The sequence below is a fragment of the Sander vitreus genome, chromosome 3 (genome assembly GCF_031162955.1).
Source record: "Sander vitreus isolate 19-12246 chromosome 3, sanVit1, whole genome shotgun sequence".
NCBI lineage: Eukaryota > Metazoa > Chordata > Actinopteri > Perciformes > Percidae > Sander > Sander vitreus.
Window position 1 is genome coordinate 18,996,097 of NC_135857.1, and position 16,965 is coordinate 19,013,061.

Sequence of the window (16,965 nt, forward strand, 5' to 3'; positions counted from 1 at the left end):
ATGATAGAAATAAATATTCATACTAAGTCCATTTTGACTGGTCAGAAGGTTGACTTTCTAAGTCAAATTACTACATTTTAACTCACTTATGATATACTACTTTAAAATGTTGACTCAGTATCTCATACTTTTTACTTTGTAAGTCCAAATAGTTACTTACTGTGAGTATTTCTATTATATCTTGTCTATTCTGTAAGCATTTCTTATCTTGGGCTCCCACAGATACAGTATGTGATGATGAGGCACATTTGTAAAATAAAGGCTTTTCCCGCCTTTATTTGATAGGACAGCTAGGTGAGAAAGGGGAGAGAGAGTGGGAAGACATGCAGGAAATCGTCACAGGTCGGATTCAAACCCTGGATCACTGCGTCGAGGCATAAACCTCTTAGTATGTGTGCGCCTGCTCTACCAATGAACCTACCCGGGCACCACATTTGTTGTTTTTGGATATGAATAAAAGCATCTGCAGCTGGTGTTAATTATATGATTTTCTATCTACCCCAGAGATGGGGACTCGAGTCTGAGACTTGGACTCGAGTCGCACTTAAGTCGCACAAACAGCTGACTTCAGACTTGACTCGGACTCGAGCTTCGAGACTCGTCGGGGGAACGTATGACGAGCTGTATGTCCCCTGCCCTTTGCCATAATGTGCAACGTAACCCATGCGCCTATGTGCGCGCACTCACATATCAAAAAATGCATTGCCGATGACGACACCAAATCCTCCCGGAGTTGTGCCTTTTCTCATTAGTTTTGCTTTCAATAACTTGGTAAACAGAGGCAGTAAGCTAACAGCTACATGCAAAGTGTGTCGCACCAAGATAAATGATGCCGGATCAACAACGTCGGACTTCATCAGGCATCTCAAAACGCAGATAGGTCAGTCACTCACACACTAATGTGAAAGAGACGTTACATTTAGCATATATATCGTCACAGGTAACAAGCTAGTGTAGCACAAAGTGTTGTGCTAATGCTGGGAACAGGCAAATTGTATCTTATAGTTAGTGGTTGCTGAGGCTAAGAAATCCATGGCGCACGGATCCATCTCCCCAGGAACAAACGCTGTGTTGGGGGGGTAAACTCATGTGATGCGTAATTGATCCCATGGATGATTTGTAGGCTATTAAGTGAACAAGGTGTACCCGGTCCACCAAACACTGGGCCGTCTTGACTGTCCTAATTCTCTGAGTCGGGTCTCCCTCGCGCTGGACTCAGTTTCACTGAGCCTACTAACACTTAGAAAATAAATGGCATTACATCACTGAGTTCATACTGCTTATTGTGCGTAATTTGGACTGACACTGAGATGCATGTTGTTCTGTAACTGGTGTGGCGCTGCCACTTTCCTCTTGATTTCCACTTCGACATTAGACATTTTTTTGAGTGAAAGAGACGTTACATTTAGCATATATAATCACAGGTAACAAGCTAACCATCGCAAAGTGTTGTGCTAATGCTGGGAACAGGCAAATTGTATCTTTATAGTTGTATCCATATAATGTGACAGACTTAGGTTAATATTTCACCAGGTGCGAGGTCTAGAGGGATGTGTTAAATAGACCCCATAAAGTTATCCTACAACTGATTTTGATACTGTACTTTCTGGATGGTAGCTACAGGACATGTTTTGAATTCATAAGATTTAACAATACAGTGTTAGGGACAGATCAGATGGCCAGAGACTTGAGACTTGACTTGGACTTGTGGCAAAAGACTTGAGACTTGACTTGAACTTGCCCCTCAAAGACTTGAGACTTGACTTGGACTTGCAAAAAATGAATTGTGAACATCTCTGATCTACCCACCCATATATCTTAGTGCCAGGTAACCAGCTGAACTTCAATAGACTGTTGAGGAAATTTCAATAAACAGATGGGTCACAAATTAGGATACCCAACATAAAGTGTGTTAATAAGGTGTTAGCAAAGCCCGTCTACGGAAAGCCGTTCCATTCCCTATTCAGCCCCATTGTACCGAATTTGGTTGCAGTTCCACCAGAGTTCCACTGGGGGTGATCGCGGTCCAGTGCTAAATGAATGGGACTCTATGGAGCTAGACGGCTAAATTTGTCTCTTTCGCCTGATTGTCGTTGAGAAATCTCAGATTTGATTGTAGTTTTTGCAAGTTCAACATGGATTATAGGTCAAAAGTTGAATGAACGAGTACTTGTGTCCTTTCGATTTCTTACAGGTTGAGTCGTTGTTGCCCATAACACGCTAGCATTCTGCTAATGAATGCTGATTGGTCAGTGAAGGACTGACTACGATCGGAGATCCCGCTTGACGGCATCCGAATCAGAACCAGAATGTCAGAGTGAATATTTTGGCGTGGTCTTTAAAACATTAGCAAACCTCTTTCTAGCACGTGTATTAACAGGGAGAGGCTAACCTGTCAGCTGTGTTGTCGATGCTTCGAGAGAACAAAGGAAGCGACTCAGTGCTTGCCGTAAAGCAGTATCTCTGGCCGTATATGTGTATGACGTCATTGACATTTTAAAAGGCTTTTTAGAACAAAAAAGCCACTTTCAAAAAATCTAACACCCAGCAGTGTGTATTTTCCTGTGTGTTTAGCCTTTCGAATGCAACATTCAAATTACTAGACAAAAAATGATATCCTGAGAAAAGTGGATTTTGAGGGGTATAGCTCCATAGACCTCCATTCATTCTGCACTGGCCTGTGAGCGCCTCCTATATGGAACTCTGGTGGAACTGCAACCAGTTCAGAAGCCGGAAGTAACGAGAGAGTGGAACTTCTTCCCTTATTAGAAATTCTTTGGTGTTAGTGAGCCTCCTGAAAAGCTTCAGTGCTCTTTGGCGTCAAGTCTCTGAAAGTTTCCTGATAGCATAAACATCATTCTTCCAAAAACATACTCCCTAATTTGGTCTTGGTTGGGAGAGAGCATTGTCCAAAATGTTGGTCCAAAATGTCTCATATGTTCTGCTGACTGTGAAGGCCATATGGTATGACCAAAAAGGATTTGGTCACCATGGATCCTGGATCATATGCATTCCTTTTTGATTCTAGCATATAACTGCAAAACAACGTTTTCACATTGAGCTGACTAGAGGTATGATTCAGTGTTGCTCAGTAAAGAGTCATTCCTGACTCCTTGCTGCACTGATTTGTTAAATACAGCTTATTCTTGGTCATAGTCTGGGGTTGAGTAGGAATACTGAGTCAGCACATGAATGACCAAGGTGCACAAGACATATAACTAGCTCCCTCTTTGTATTGCTCTGCAACTTGTCACCCCCTCCCTCCTCCTTCCTCCCTCTCTCTGTCTCACCCTATCTCGCTGTGCTATACCGTCACTGTGCACTACTTAAACAAATTACTCTCTATCTCTGCGAGTGTGCTCTACAGAGTCAGTGGTGTCGGTGCGTGCAGCCTCTGGGACGTAGGCTACGCTTTAAAATGAGAAAGGAGAACAGGCTAATTCGGTGGATCGGGTGGATTGTGGTTGTGACAGCTTTGGTGTTGCTGGGCTTCATCATAGGTAAGACATGATAACACAACACAAAATTAAACAGGACCGTCATGTAATAAAGCCCAAGTGATATCTAGCCTACTATGCTTTGCGTGTTTGTTGTTGATTAAGAGTGTATAAATGGTAAAGGCAGTTGCTGAAATAAAATATAAGGAGATAACATTTTGTAACTCTGATACGCTATCAAATATACTCGCTGTTTAAGTTGAATCTTGAAGGTGGCGATGTGTGCGTGTGTGTCACTACTCTGACACATTTCACATCTGCCTGCTCACAGCACGTTCACACACGCTGTCCATAACCACAACTCCATTTGAAATATATTTTTTAACATAATAGGAAACTTTTGTTATGATTTAAAACAACTGGGCAGTGAGTGACGTGGATTAAATCATACTTTTTTACTTTTTATACTTTTCATCAAATAATACAGTGGTGACACTGTTGTTGAACTGTCTGGTCTGTACTCTGTGTGTGTGTGTGTGTGTGTGTGTGTGTGTGTGTGTGTGTGTGTGTGTGTGTGTGTGTGTGTGTGTGTGTGTGTGTGTTTGTGTGATCACTGTAGGATGGTTTGCAAAGCCCACTACAAACACTACAAAGCAAATTGCTTCTAGCAAGTATCTGAGGGAGTTTCTGGATGAAATGCAGTCTAACCAGATCAGAGAACATCTCAGGTAGGCTAACACACTAGACCTGTCTAGTCCATCCAACCAACCTGTCCTGTAAACCGAGTCCCTCCCTAGGCTGGACTTCCTTCAGGACGACTCACTAAACCAAGTTCTTTTTCCCAATTTGACACGTCACAGTAAGAAAAGCACATGTTCAAATAATCAAATGAGTGATGGTGGGATCCCATGTAGCTGTTTCAGTTTAAGGTAGCTGGTATTGTGCATGCTGGTTCGCTGTTTCACACTGTTATGACTTACTGGGACACGTGAATAGAACAGAGCCATTGTTAATTAGTAACAACTGTTATATGACAAGTCAAAATGTTTGTTGTAAAAAGGCTTTTTAGACTTATGGATCCATGCTGTGTTCATGTGAATTCAAGGTTACAACAACAGCTTTGCATGCACATAAGTCTACTTTTTTATTTTTTTATTTATGTTTTCTAAAAATACATTTTCATTCAAGTGACTGCTAGTCCTGTGACTGACTGTTTACATCCTCTCCACAGGAAATTTACACGACTCCCCCACCTGGCTGGTACAGAGCAGAATCTGAGATATGCAGAGCAGATCAGGAAAGAGTGGCTGGAGTTTGGACTGGACTCAGTGGAGATGGTGCCCTATGATGTCCTGTTGTCCTATCCCAACAAATCACAGCCAAACTACATCTCAATAGTTGATCAGCTTGGCAGTGAGGTACAGTAGGCCTACGTGGACACATCCAGCCAAATGCACTCATACTTTGCCCACATTTAATTTCAATCTTTCTATAAAAGACAAGTCTTGCAAAAACCTCTGTACTCGTTTCTGGTGCAAAATTGTCATTATTGTTAGCTCCCATCTATTATAGCATTAGGATAGCATTGTTCATCACACCCCCAACCGGCAGCGTCAGACACCGCCTACCAAGAGCCTGGGTCTGTCCGAGGTTTCTTCCTAAAAGGGAGTTTTTCCTGTCGCACTTACGCCTTCATGCATGCTTTTGGGGGAATCACTGGAATTGTTGGGTTGAGTGTGGTCTAGACCTACTCTATCTGTAAAGTGTCCTGAGATAATTCCTGTTATGATTTGACACTATAAATAAAATTGAATTGAAAAATTGAATTGAATTGGATAGCAGTCAGAGCCAGTTTATTCTACAGCTACCACTTAAATGATTTACTATTTGCATGCCTTGTGTTCACAGTGAGAACCTAATTTTAATGGACGCTTTAGATAGCCAAACCTTTTGTCATGCTAACACATTTAATACTCCATTCTCCACACCCAACCCCCCGGTGATTACAACTTCGAAGGAATTGTAATTTTCTCAAGCACATGAACAATAACAGTCCAAACCCGGTGACTACTTCTCAGTCTGTTTGGGGAGATAAAACAGTTGCAGCGTGCACGTGAAGATCATACAGATTCTTTAAAAACACAGCCACATATTGCTCCAGGCCTCCTCTCCACTTCCATACAACACTGCAATACAGCTTATTCAAGGTCAAGGTCCTTTTATATGTAGCCTTGTGGAGATGAACCTCTGTATGTGTCTAATGAGCAGAGATAATGATACCTTTACAGAGGCAAACAAGAGAAAACAGACCAGGGTTTACTGTACGGCCATATTGCAGCATGCTGCTATGCATTAAGGTACTTTAACACAATAAGGTTTTACATTTCAGCTAATTCAGTAACACATTTCAGATGACAACAATTCACTGAACTGCACACACATCTAGTCAGTGCAAAACATGACCCCTGTGACTGTAGCAGCATCTTACTGTTGTAGTTGGCTGAGGTGCAGCTAATTCATTTTTAACTATGTTATTAAGCTAGAGCTGCAAGAAATGATTATATATATTATGGTATAATCGGCTGATTATGTTCTCCAGTCATTGATGGATTGTTTGGTTTGTAAAGAAAATATAAAATAGTGAGGAATGCTGTATAAAATAAAATAACCCAGAGCCCACAGTGACACCTTCACGTTGCTTGTTTTGTCCAACCATTGGACAAGATACGACAAAAAATAAAATAAAATAAATAAAACATTTTAATAATTCATTTGACAACTGGAACCATGAAATGTTTGGCATTAATGCATTAAAAATGACTTTCATTTACAAATTATCAAAATATAAATCAGTTAATTGATTATTCAACTAATAAATAAATAGCATTGGTTTAATCTATGATGAAAATCTTAATTTTTAAAGTAGCTAGTAGCCGTCAGATAAATGTAGTGGAATTGAAGTATGCAATAGCATGAAACTATGATACTCAGGTAAATTACAACTAATTTAAATGTGTATAAGTACAGTATTTGAGTAAATGTAGTTTCATTCCACCTCTGCTTATTTCTCAGAGTTGACAGTGGATACGTTAAAGATTTCCAGGCATTTACCACAGAGAATAAAGGGCTGCTTATCTCATCAATATTTCCTCTAATTTAATCTGTGCTCATCTTTCATTCACAGGTTTTTAACACTTCCTTGGCTGAGCCAGTTCCAGCGGGTTATGAAGATGTTTCTAACATTGTGCCTCCATACAGTGCCTTCTCTGCCAAAGGACAACCTGAGGTACACACATCCACACACATACAAACTTATCTTACTGACAAGAAGACTAATGTTTAAGTACCTTTACACTGCACTAGTAAAAGTAAAGTGAACATGGATTTTAAACATTGACCATCCCAATCCTCCAATCTCTGATAATCTAAGATGTCTCCTCTTACTCTCGCTCTCTCTCTCTCTGCAGGGGGATTTGGTGTATGTTAACTATGGTCGAACAGAAGACTTTTTCCAGTTAGAGAGGGAGATGGGCATCAATGTTACTGGGAAGATTGTCATTGTCAGATATGGAAAAATATTCAGAGGCAATAAGGTAGGAAAGTTCTTGGTCATACATAAAACCCTGTTGAATAATTTGGTTACACTTTACTTGAAGGTATCTACATAAGAGTGACATGACACTGTCATGAACGTGTCATAAACATTATAAACAAGTCATAAACGTTTATGACATAACGCTTCTTTTTTTATGATACATTTTTGGTTATTTTTAGATTTTTTACATACAACATACAGAACAAATAAATGCACTCGAACAAGAACCAAAACCCTCTCCCACCCCCCACCCTCTGCAGCCTCGAGGAAAACAAAACAAACCAATATATAAAAAACAAAAACAAAAATCACACCTTGCCTAGTCACTCTTCTATAATGCTTGTGGTGTTGTGGTCATTAGGACTGATACTTGTGCTGCTGTGTTTTTCCATAGGTCTATAGTCGATGACCTGGCTTTGTTAATCCTTGCTGTAGAGAGCTCAAGCATAACTTTGTCCAGGAAGTACGGCAACCACTGTTTTGTACAAAGCGAGTGGGGGGGAAGCCAGCGCTGAGCTATCATTTTCTTGGTTGCGGTTGAGCTGGCTAGCCAAATTTTCTTCTGTCTCCCAAGCAGGTGTAATTTAGAGTCATCATTAACTAACAAAACAATCGGGTCAGTAGATATCCTATCACATCAGATATGTTATTTTATTCCAAAACTCATGCACCTGTTCACACTCCCAGACCATGTGCAGAAAATTCCAGTTTGTTCAGGTTGACAGAACGTGCAATAGGGAGTAGGAATGACTTTAGTGACGTATCTCTTCTGAGGAGTCCAATATGTCCTATGGCATATGTTGAAGTGGATCTGCTGGTGATTTGTGTTCTTGGAACAGTGGGAAATGTTGTCCCAAACTGTCTCCCAATTAATTATGTTCCCCTCAGGGCTCAGCTCTCGCTCCCATTTCTTTACTATTGGGAGTTCTCAGTGAGGCTTTGCTCTATTTCTCTCCATGGGACTGTAGATGAGGGGTCCATCCACACTCTGAGGGCCCGTAGCTGAAAGGCTCTGTGATATACTTTAAGGTTAGGGAGGGCCAGGCCTCCCGTGTTTGTGGTACGTTGCAGGGTAGAGTATTTTGGCCTAGGATGTTTATTATTCCAAATATACTGCCGAATTACAGTATCAAGTCTCTTCCAAAAATGTATTGGTGGGGGTAAGGGGATCATTGTACTTAAGAAATTCACACAAGGAACTATGTTCATTTTAACAACAGCAATCCTGGACTGTAGCGACCAGTTGGCCAGATCCCTTTGAACACTACTTAGTATAGTTTCATAGTTGTCCTGGACAACTCGCTGTAGCGATGCCTGAATGGTGATGCCCAAGTATGTAATTTTGCTTTGGGTTGGTATTGTATCACGACATAACGCTTCTTTTAGTAAGTGTCATTTGTTTTTTTGTCATGACAAGTTATGGTTAGAGTTAGGGTTAGGATTCATATGTCTATACACTGACTGTGTCATGACAGTGTCATGTCACTCTTATGTAGATACCTTCAAGTAAAGTGTTACCAATAATTTCTGTCAGTCACTGAGTATTGTACAAGTAATTAAAAGGATACCTGAGGTTAAATGTGCTGGAAACTTACATCTCAAACACAGCTGAATACAGTTACATGCAGGCATTTTAAAATATCTTCTCACACATCTTTTAATATTTAATGCAATTCGTCAATGTCAAACCAATCGCTGATATTTTGTTATGCACACAGAAAAAAAAGGACAGCAATAAACAACGCTTTGTACACCATCAAAATTACTAACTTCTCTCTGTCTGTCTTGCTCCACCAGGTGAAAAACGCCATGTTAGCCGGAGCAGAGGGAATCATTATGTTCTCAGATCCAGCAGATTACTGGGCAGCTGGAGTCCAGGTAGAGTAGTCTGCAAAATTTTAACCGGAGTATTTTTGTTATAATTTGTGGATTATGGACTGTGTGTGTGTATGTTTTGGATGATAAGCCTTAAAACAAGCCTTCATCGGTGGCAGAGTCTACCAACAACAACTACAAATTCATGATCTGGATCATAATTCGAAACAGTAGCAGATTCTACAAGAATTATTCAGTGATTCAAGAATGTACAGTACATCATCTCTGTTAATATTTGAATCCTGGATACAAATGCAATCTGTGTATTCAAAAATAAATGTATATGTGTGTGTGTGTGTGTGTGTGTGTGTGTGTGTGTGTAGCCCTACCCTGATGGCTGGAACCTACCCGGTGGAGGAGCTCAGAGAGGGAATGTTCTCAACCTGAATGGAGCAGGAGACCCACTCACACCAGGGTACCCCGCGAAAGGTGTGTATCTCTGTGTGCCTATTTATACACTACATGGTTTACAGCCTGTATGAGTGCATACATGTCTGTGAGTTTATGTCACACAGTCTCCTCTCTTACAGAATACACCTACAGATCCAGCCTTGAGGACGCAGTGGGACTTCCCAAGATTCCTGTGCATCCAATTGGCTTCCATGATGCAATTCACCTGCTCAAGTAAAAATATTTCTGTTTTTACTTTTCCATGATCCAATATGCAATCATTCAGAGCAGAGCTATTTGGAAAAAGTCTACCGTCACGCTAGCGACTCTGTGAAGCTGACGTCAACATGCTAACATGCACACAATGATAATATTAACATGCTGATAATTAGGTAGCGTTCACCTCGATTTAGGGTTAGCTGAAGCTGATGGGAATGCCAAAGGTTTAGAAGGTATGCAGTCATTAAGCAAATTATTGGACAAATTAAAAACACTGACCTGATGGTGGCTATAGGTGAAAGGTCAGGGGATTAACAAAGTTATTAAAATGTAACCTGTGGGGGACATAAATGTATTTGCAAAATTTCATGGCAATCTATCCAATAGTTGTTGAGATATTTCAGTCTGGACCAAACTGGTGGACCAACTGAGAGACAGACAGACAGACGCTATCATGGCTAACAACTACTACTTAATTGGAATCTTGAATTTAGAGCATGAAACATTTTATTGAGCTCTCTAAATGAAATTAGCAGCTGATTTGTATTTTAAGAATATGTAAATTATTAAATAACAGTTACAGTTGTTGTTCAACAGGAACATGGGAGGACCGATTCCACCCAACAACTGGAAAGGAGCGCTGAATGTCTCCTACAAGATTGGTCCAGGCTTTACAGATGACTTCAGGAGCCAGTAAGTGCTTACATTAACCTTTTATGTCCAGTGTCACAGTGATCACTTGAGTCCACTTGACCCTGTGATAATGTGATTCTCCCTTCCACCTACTTTCTTCACAATATAACTCTTTCCTCACCAGTTGATGGTCTCTTTTCTCCGGCTTCACTGCTGTCGTCACTCTTTAGTGGCTTTATTAGAGTTTGGATTGCTTCTCCATGTTGTTGCTTTTTGTCTTGCTCAGTTTTAGTGACCCAGTGGCAAGTAGCCAACACTGACATACAATGGAGGCCTTTGTAACCCCTGTGTGTGAGAGACATACATAACACATCCACACACAAACAAGCTGCACAAATTAAGGATGTACAACAGTAATGAGGTCTTTTTATGCTTTTGAACTGTGGTGAGTGTTTTGTGGATTTCTGGAGCAACAGCCAACATAACAACAAATAGAATCCATTTTCACAAAAGAATCGAAAAACAGTTTTCTATTTCCAAATTCTGCTCAGGTTAGTCATTTCTTGTTCAAAGTAACTCTATTGATCTGTTCCCCTGATCCCCTGTGTTTCTTTCTTTGTTGCTATATCTCCTTCTCCCCTGTGTGTGCATCACCCCTTCCTTAATCTGTCTGTCTCAGGAAGGTGCGTATGAACATCCACACTAACAACCAGCTTACCAGAATCTATAATGTCATTGGCAGGATTAGAGGAGCTCTGGAGCCAGGTACGGTACCACAACCCAACCGTCTCTTATCATTCATTAAAGCTTTTCGCAACATTGTACAAACAACCAACAGATGCGAGTAACACTAATTATGCCAGTATGGATAATACTGATATAATCAAAAGGAGAATGAACTAATTTAAATGCCTTTTGGTCAGGAGCTTTAGTGGCTTTACTCTATTTTAAACACTGAGGCTTCGATCAAAACTGTCAAAAATACAGTCTCTTGAGTAAGTGCCTGTTTTTGGGTTAATAAGGTTCTGTGCTAGAATGAACTATTTGGTTGCATTTGTATATTAGAGAAAACAAATACTGTAAACAATACAAATACAAAAACTGTGTAAACTGTGTTATTAAAGAAATTCTCATAATTTGTCTCTCTTTCTATTTTCCTCCCGTCAATGTGTCTTGTTGTTATTGTTGTTGTTGTTGTCTGTGTGAGTGTAGACAGGTATGTGATTCTGGGAGGGCACCGGGATGCCTGGGTGTTTGGAGGAATTGATCCCATGTCTGGTGCTGCAGTGGTCCACGAAACTGTCAGGAGCGCTGGCAGGCTGCTCAGTAAAGGTACATCTCTGCAAGTGTGTGAGTGAATAATGGTGTCAATGGTCAGAGTACCTAGTGAGTGTGTGTGTGTGTGTGTGTGTGTGTGTGTGTGTGTAGGCTGGAGGCCTAGAAGGACTTTAATATTTGCCAGCTGGGATGCAGAGGAGTTTGGATTGCAGGGATCTACAGAATGGGCAGAGGTACTCCTACACCAACCCATATGCCCTCACACACTTACACTTAACACACACGCACACACACACTGACCACGCTTCGCCCTTCTTAACAGGACAATGCCAAGCTGCTGCAGGAGAGAGCTGTGGCCTACATTAATGCCGACTCTGCCATTGAGGGTGAGTGTGTTTGTGTGGACAGCTCAAAATCCCCAATAATTATAGACATGTTGATGTATGTATGTTGATGAGGCTGTATTAGTTTTGGTGTGTGTGTGTGTGTGTGTGTGTGTGTGTGTGTGTGTGTGTGTCTAATTGAATTCCAGGCATGTACACACTGAGGGTTGACTGCACTCCGTCTCTACACACTTTAGTGTACGACATCACCAAGCAGGTGAGCAGACTACATACTCACAAAAGAAATGGTACATCTGAAATTGATTTGAGTGAATACATATTGCCATTCATGCTCACTTTTACTGCATGCTGTATTCCTGTCTTTCTCTCTGCCTCATCTCTTTCTCTTTTTTTTTCTTCTATGTTTGCATGTAGATAGCCAGTCCAGAAGAAGGAGAGGAAGGTGTTTCTCTGTACGATAGTTGGCATAAGAGGGACAACTGGACAAATGACCGCGATGCACCCCGGTAGAATGTTGCTTGTTCTGGTCAGGGTGTACACAAACTAACAACAAAACCCACAATAAAAAACAACAAGATGATTACTACTTCTTCAATGCAACTGTTGGAGAAATGTGAAATGCAGTTTGGATGCACTATGCAAAGATGTATATGTCTCATGTGTCCGTATGGCCATGTGTTGGGTTTAAAACAAGATCGGAATGTAACATTTGTTAGCTAATCATTAAGACGATCAATACATTAATTAAACAAATCACTAAATCAACCTGTCTGTCCTCCTGTAGGATCAATAAGCTCGGGTCAGGCAGTGATTTTGAGGCCTATTTTATCCGTCTAGGAATTGCTGCAGGCAGAACCAGATACACCAAGAACAAGGTAAGACATGCTGCACCTAACATTACTCACTGTTATTATATTTGAATATATTGCTGTATGTGTTTACTTACATTTACTATTGTAAACTTACAGTATAGTGCATGTCCATTTTGTCTTAAATTAAGGGTTGAGTTAAGATTAGATTATAAGTAGAAAGTGAGGAAAGTATCTTTATGGTAAAGGGTTATTGTGAGCCTCCATGGACTCAGTGAAATATCCTCTGTGCTTTCAGATAACAGAGCGGTACAGCAGCTATCCAGTCTATCACAGTGTGTATGAAACCTTTGAAATAGTGGAGAAGTTTTACGACCCCTCCTTCAAGAGGCTTCGGGCAGTGGCTCAGGTGAGAGGCGGGCTCATCTTCCGATTGGCCGATTCCCTGCTCCTCCCTCTCGATGTCAACCAGTATGCAGATTCACTGAGGAAGTATGTGCAGAGCATCGCACAGCTGGCACAGAGACACCCAGAGGAGATGAAGATGTATGAGGTGTCGTTTGGTTAGTTGATTTTGGTCACTGTGTGCTCTGACTATGCTAATTAAATATTAAGTTTAAGTGTAGTTAAAATGTTTGAACGAGTTGGCCAACCCACTGACTTTTACAAGAATCTCCTTGCATTTAATTTATTTTTTCCTATATTTTCAGATTCCTTGTTTTCTGCTGTTGAGAACTTCACCATTGCAGCCAGGGATTTCCATGAGCGCCTGCAGACTCTCAACAGAGAAGAGTAAGTGTCCAAACAAATGCTGAAATGTGTTGGTGTGAATGCTCTAGTTTATGCTTCGAAATGTACACTCAGTGTACTTTTGTACTTTACTTTGATTCCAATAGATTGTACAGGTGTACAAACAGTTCTTCCATTAATTTTTCCGTTATGAAGTTAATAATGTTCAGTTTGTGTTGACAGTGTCAGAAATGTGTAAATTCAATTATATGTTTATCAGTGAAGTCATAGTTAAAAGTGGTGTTGTACTGGATTACATTATATTGAGAGCTGTTACATTTTTTTTTGCCTTTTCGCATTTTAATACATACATAGAATAATACAAACACCTCTGAATACAATTTAGTCCAGTATTTTTTCATTGGTATATTTAATAGGGATACAAATTGCTGTTGCAATGCACCAGAGTTAGCCAGGAGGTTAATTTTATCTGTAGTTCCTGGATAGATGTTACACACGTCTACCTAAAAAAGGATATAAGATTAAAATTACAAAGAACAACACCGGCACTAACTATAACCTCAATTCTAAAACATATAATGTAATTCAGACCTCTATGACAAAATAAAAAAAACTCATAAAAATAGACTTTAAGGCAGAACAGCTGTATTGGATTGTTTGTGCATGTGTAATAATAAAGTGGACACTAAGTCAGGACCAGTCAAGTGTGTGTGCAAGGCATTTCATGTGCATGTGTGTATCAGTCCTCTGCAGGTACGTGTCATGAATGATCAGCTCATGTACTTGGAGAGAGCCTTCATAGACCCCCTGGGCTTACCTGGCAGACCCTTCTACAGGTTAGTCACACACGCACTCTGTAATGGTCAGTAAGATTTAGGTCAGCATCACTGGTTTCATAATTCAGTTAATCCATCAAATATTTTTTTTACAGCAGACATTTAGTAGGAAATAGTAGGAATAGCACATGTGTTACTAATGACATTAATGCTGGCTCTTGTTGAATGCCCATTATCTCTCCCCCACTCTCCCACCCACTTTTAATTTAAGCATAGTTAAGCTCTGTTTGATCAGCAGATATCAGGTCTTGCGATGTAACAAATTGCTCACAGCACTGCACACATACAGGAATCGGCTAGCTATAAGAACAAGGTAGCGATGGAGTTTTTCACACTATCGTCATGGCTGAGCCGGCAAAAAAAGAAGCAGAAAGCTAGGAAAGCATTGTCGGAGGAAACGGCAGACTGACTGAGCGAGGAGTCAGACACAAGTAAACATAGGAGCTGCCAAATATCTATTCCGAAGCTGTAGGGGGAGTTCTATAGAGAAACCTGCGAGCAAAAAGCAAGAAAACAGTGAAGAAATGGAAAACTGCATAGCGCCCCTTTAAAACTGCATGTGCTGCTGGAAATGTGCCCCCATAGTGGAGAATGTGAATTATACTACAGTGTGTCTGTGCTTTGCTGTGATGGTGAGCGCGGGAAAGAGGACCCAAACGCAGGGAGAGGCAGGCAGGCAGGAGATAGTTGGCGTTGAGGATTTATTGTGAACGAAAAACGGCAGTACAGAGACTGGAAAAAACACTGGGAAAAACTCACAAGAACAAAAGAACGCAGGGAAGATTCCAACAAAGACACATGGCTGAGACACACGGACAGGGAACAAGCAGACAGGGCAAAAACACAAACTGACCGGACGAAGACACAAAACAATCTGACAAGAGACAAGGCAGACACAAGGGCTAAATACACTGGGTAATGAGGGGCAAGTGACACAGCAGGTGAAACACATTAGGAGAGACAGGGTAATCAACAAACGCGGGAAAACACAGGACGTAAAACTGGACAAGACAAGACAGAAAACCAGACTATCAAAATAAAACAGGAAACAGAAATATACACAGAGAACAGAATGCACAAAACAGGATAAATACACACAACGGAACAGAAATATACAGAATAAATATACAAAAACAGGAAACATACAGAAATCATAATACAGTCAACAGAAATGTCCACATCCACCACACTTTGCAGCATTACTCTTGCCAAGTTCACATGTTCTCCTACATTAAAGCCAAGTTTACATTCCTTTATTCAACATATGTTGCATATTCCACAATGAAAAAAGGAATGGCACTAAATTCCTTCTGTTGTCGTTATCTGACACATTTTTAGTTGCATTTTTAAACCCTTTTGGTTTCCCTACTTCTCAGTGACATAGTTTCTTTGCTACAGACTTCTCTCACCCTGTATAAATATTTGCTATTATATCATAAGTAGTGATTATTACTAGCTGCAGTGTCCCTAATGGTAACAGACGTTTGACTGTATATCCCCTTCTCTGTTTCAGGCATGTGATTTTTGCTCCCAGCAGCCATAATAAATATGCAGGGGAGTCTTTCCCTGGGATCTATGATGCATTGTTTGACATCGAGAACTCAGCTGATCCAGAGAAGGCCTGGGAGGAAGTCAAGCGCCAAATCAGCATCGCAGCATTTACCGTTCATTCTGCTGCCATGACACTAACACCACCTGCATGAAGCACGCAAGCCGTCTAAAGCTACGTGATTGAGCTATCTATTGACAATTATGTTAAAACACCAGAATGTGAAGAGAGGGAACATGCTACCTGCGACACACACAGAGATGGACAATCCCTGTCATGTTCCAGGAACATCCAGAGCTCAGTAATACAGTGAATCTCTGAGTGCCATTACCAGATTACATCTTATTGATTTGTTATGAAGCTACAGTGAAGTAATAATTTATGTTTTACATTTTTTGTTCTTGTTTTGTAATAATAGTCTCTGTCTGCAAGTGAGCCCAATAAAATCAATCCATCCTTGACAGTTAAACAACGGATATCCTGTCCATGTTGGTCTGACGTCCCTGCTGATATTTTTTAATAAATTACTTTCCTTAAAGGCACAAATTACTTTTGCGCACACCAAGAAAATGTAAATGTAAAACAAAATGTAATGATAAAGCTGCATTAAACCAGATTTCAGCAGATGTGTTAAATCTGTCGTCTGAGCAGCTCTGTCTTGTACTTTCTTATGTTGATTTTTGAATTCCAGGATTAAAACATTAACTATTTACAGGTCACTAAAGAGAGGCAAGGAAAGCCCAGGAATAAGAGAGTTATGTATGACATGCACAAAGCTCACAGGCCATACTTTAAAATGGACTGCATTGCTGTCTGCAACAGTGTTTTTATTTTAATACTACCAGAGGAGGGCGTCAGTCATAACTTTTCAAATTCTACACGTGTCTTTAAATCTCCTCTTAAATTATACTTTTATCTGAGAACTTGGTTTTACTATTACTATAAAGGAAGATGTTCCCTTACCCCGTTAACTGATCTTTGATCTCCCTCAAACACCACACTGAGCACTTAGTTATACGAATATACTGTATGAGTGAGTGTATGTGAGAGTAACATTGCTGTAAGATTGAGCAGGACACAACACACTTCACAAACGGACATTATTGCGCGTGCAACACACAGGAAGTGAGCTAGAGTGAACTTCTCTTGCAGGTGTTGACCATAACAAAAATGTCTGCCCGACATTCTTGCACTTGGATCTAATACTTCCTATCTGACCTGGTTATTTGTCCACCAGAAATGACTTCCTG

The 16,965-nt window shown here is 40.5% G+C and overlaps 1 protein-coding gene across 1 annotated transcript; it reads left to right on the plus strand.

The window, feature by feature from the left end:
- Positions 1 to 592: 592 nt before the first annotated feature.
- naalad2 (N-acetylated alpha-linked acidic dipeptidase 2) lies at positions 593 to 16,362 on the plus strand. The gene is made up of 21 exons (XM_078246359.1): positions 593 to 880; positions 3,368 to 3,500; positions 4,057 to 4,165; positions 4,669 to 4,855; positions 6,622 to 6,723; positions 6,905 to 7,030; positions 8,830 to 8,910; positions 9,231 to 9,336; positions 9,438 to 9,531; positions 10,114 to 10,209; positions 10,829 to 10,914; positions 11,362 to 11,481; positions 11,578 to 11,660; positions 11,750 to 11,813; positions 11,960 to 12,027; positions 12,186 to 12,277; positions 12,556 to 12,646; positions 12,879 to 13,143; positions 13,291 to 13,372; positions 14,074 to 14,166; positions 15,680 to 16,362. The coding sequence occupies exons 2-21, from the start codon at positions 3,419 to 3,421 to the stop codon at positions 15,867 to 15,869; spliced, it is 2,217 nt and encodes a 738-aa protein (XP_078102485.1). The 5' UTR covers positions 593 to 880; positions 3,368 to 3,418; the 3' UTR covers positions 15,870 to 16,362.
- The last annotated feature ends 603 nt before the right edge of the window (positions 16,363 to 16,965 follow it).

What these genes read in the sequence shown, in the direction of transcription:
- naalad2 (XM_078246359.1), top strand. Translation starts at nt 3,419, where the DNA reads ATGAGAAAGGAGAACAGGCTAATTCGGTGGATCGGGTGGATTGTGGTT. An exon ending in TTGATCAGCTTGGCAGTGAG is followed by an intron (nt 4,856 to 6,621) that starts GTACAGTAGGCC and finishes TTTCATTCACAG; the next exon opens with GTTTTTAACACTTCCTTGGC. An exon ending in GATGCAATTCACCTGCTCAA is followed by an intron (nt 9,532 to 10,113) that starts GTAAAAATATTT and finishes GTTGTTCAACAG; the next exon opens with GAACATGGGAGGACCGATTC.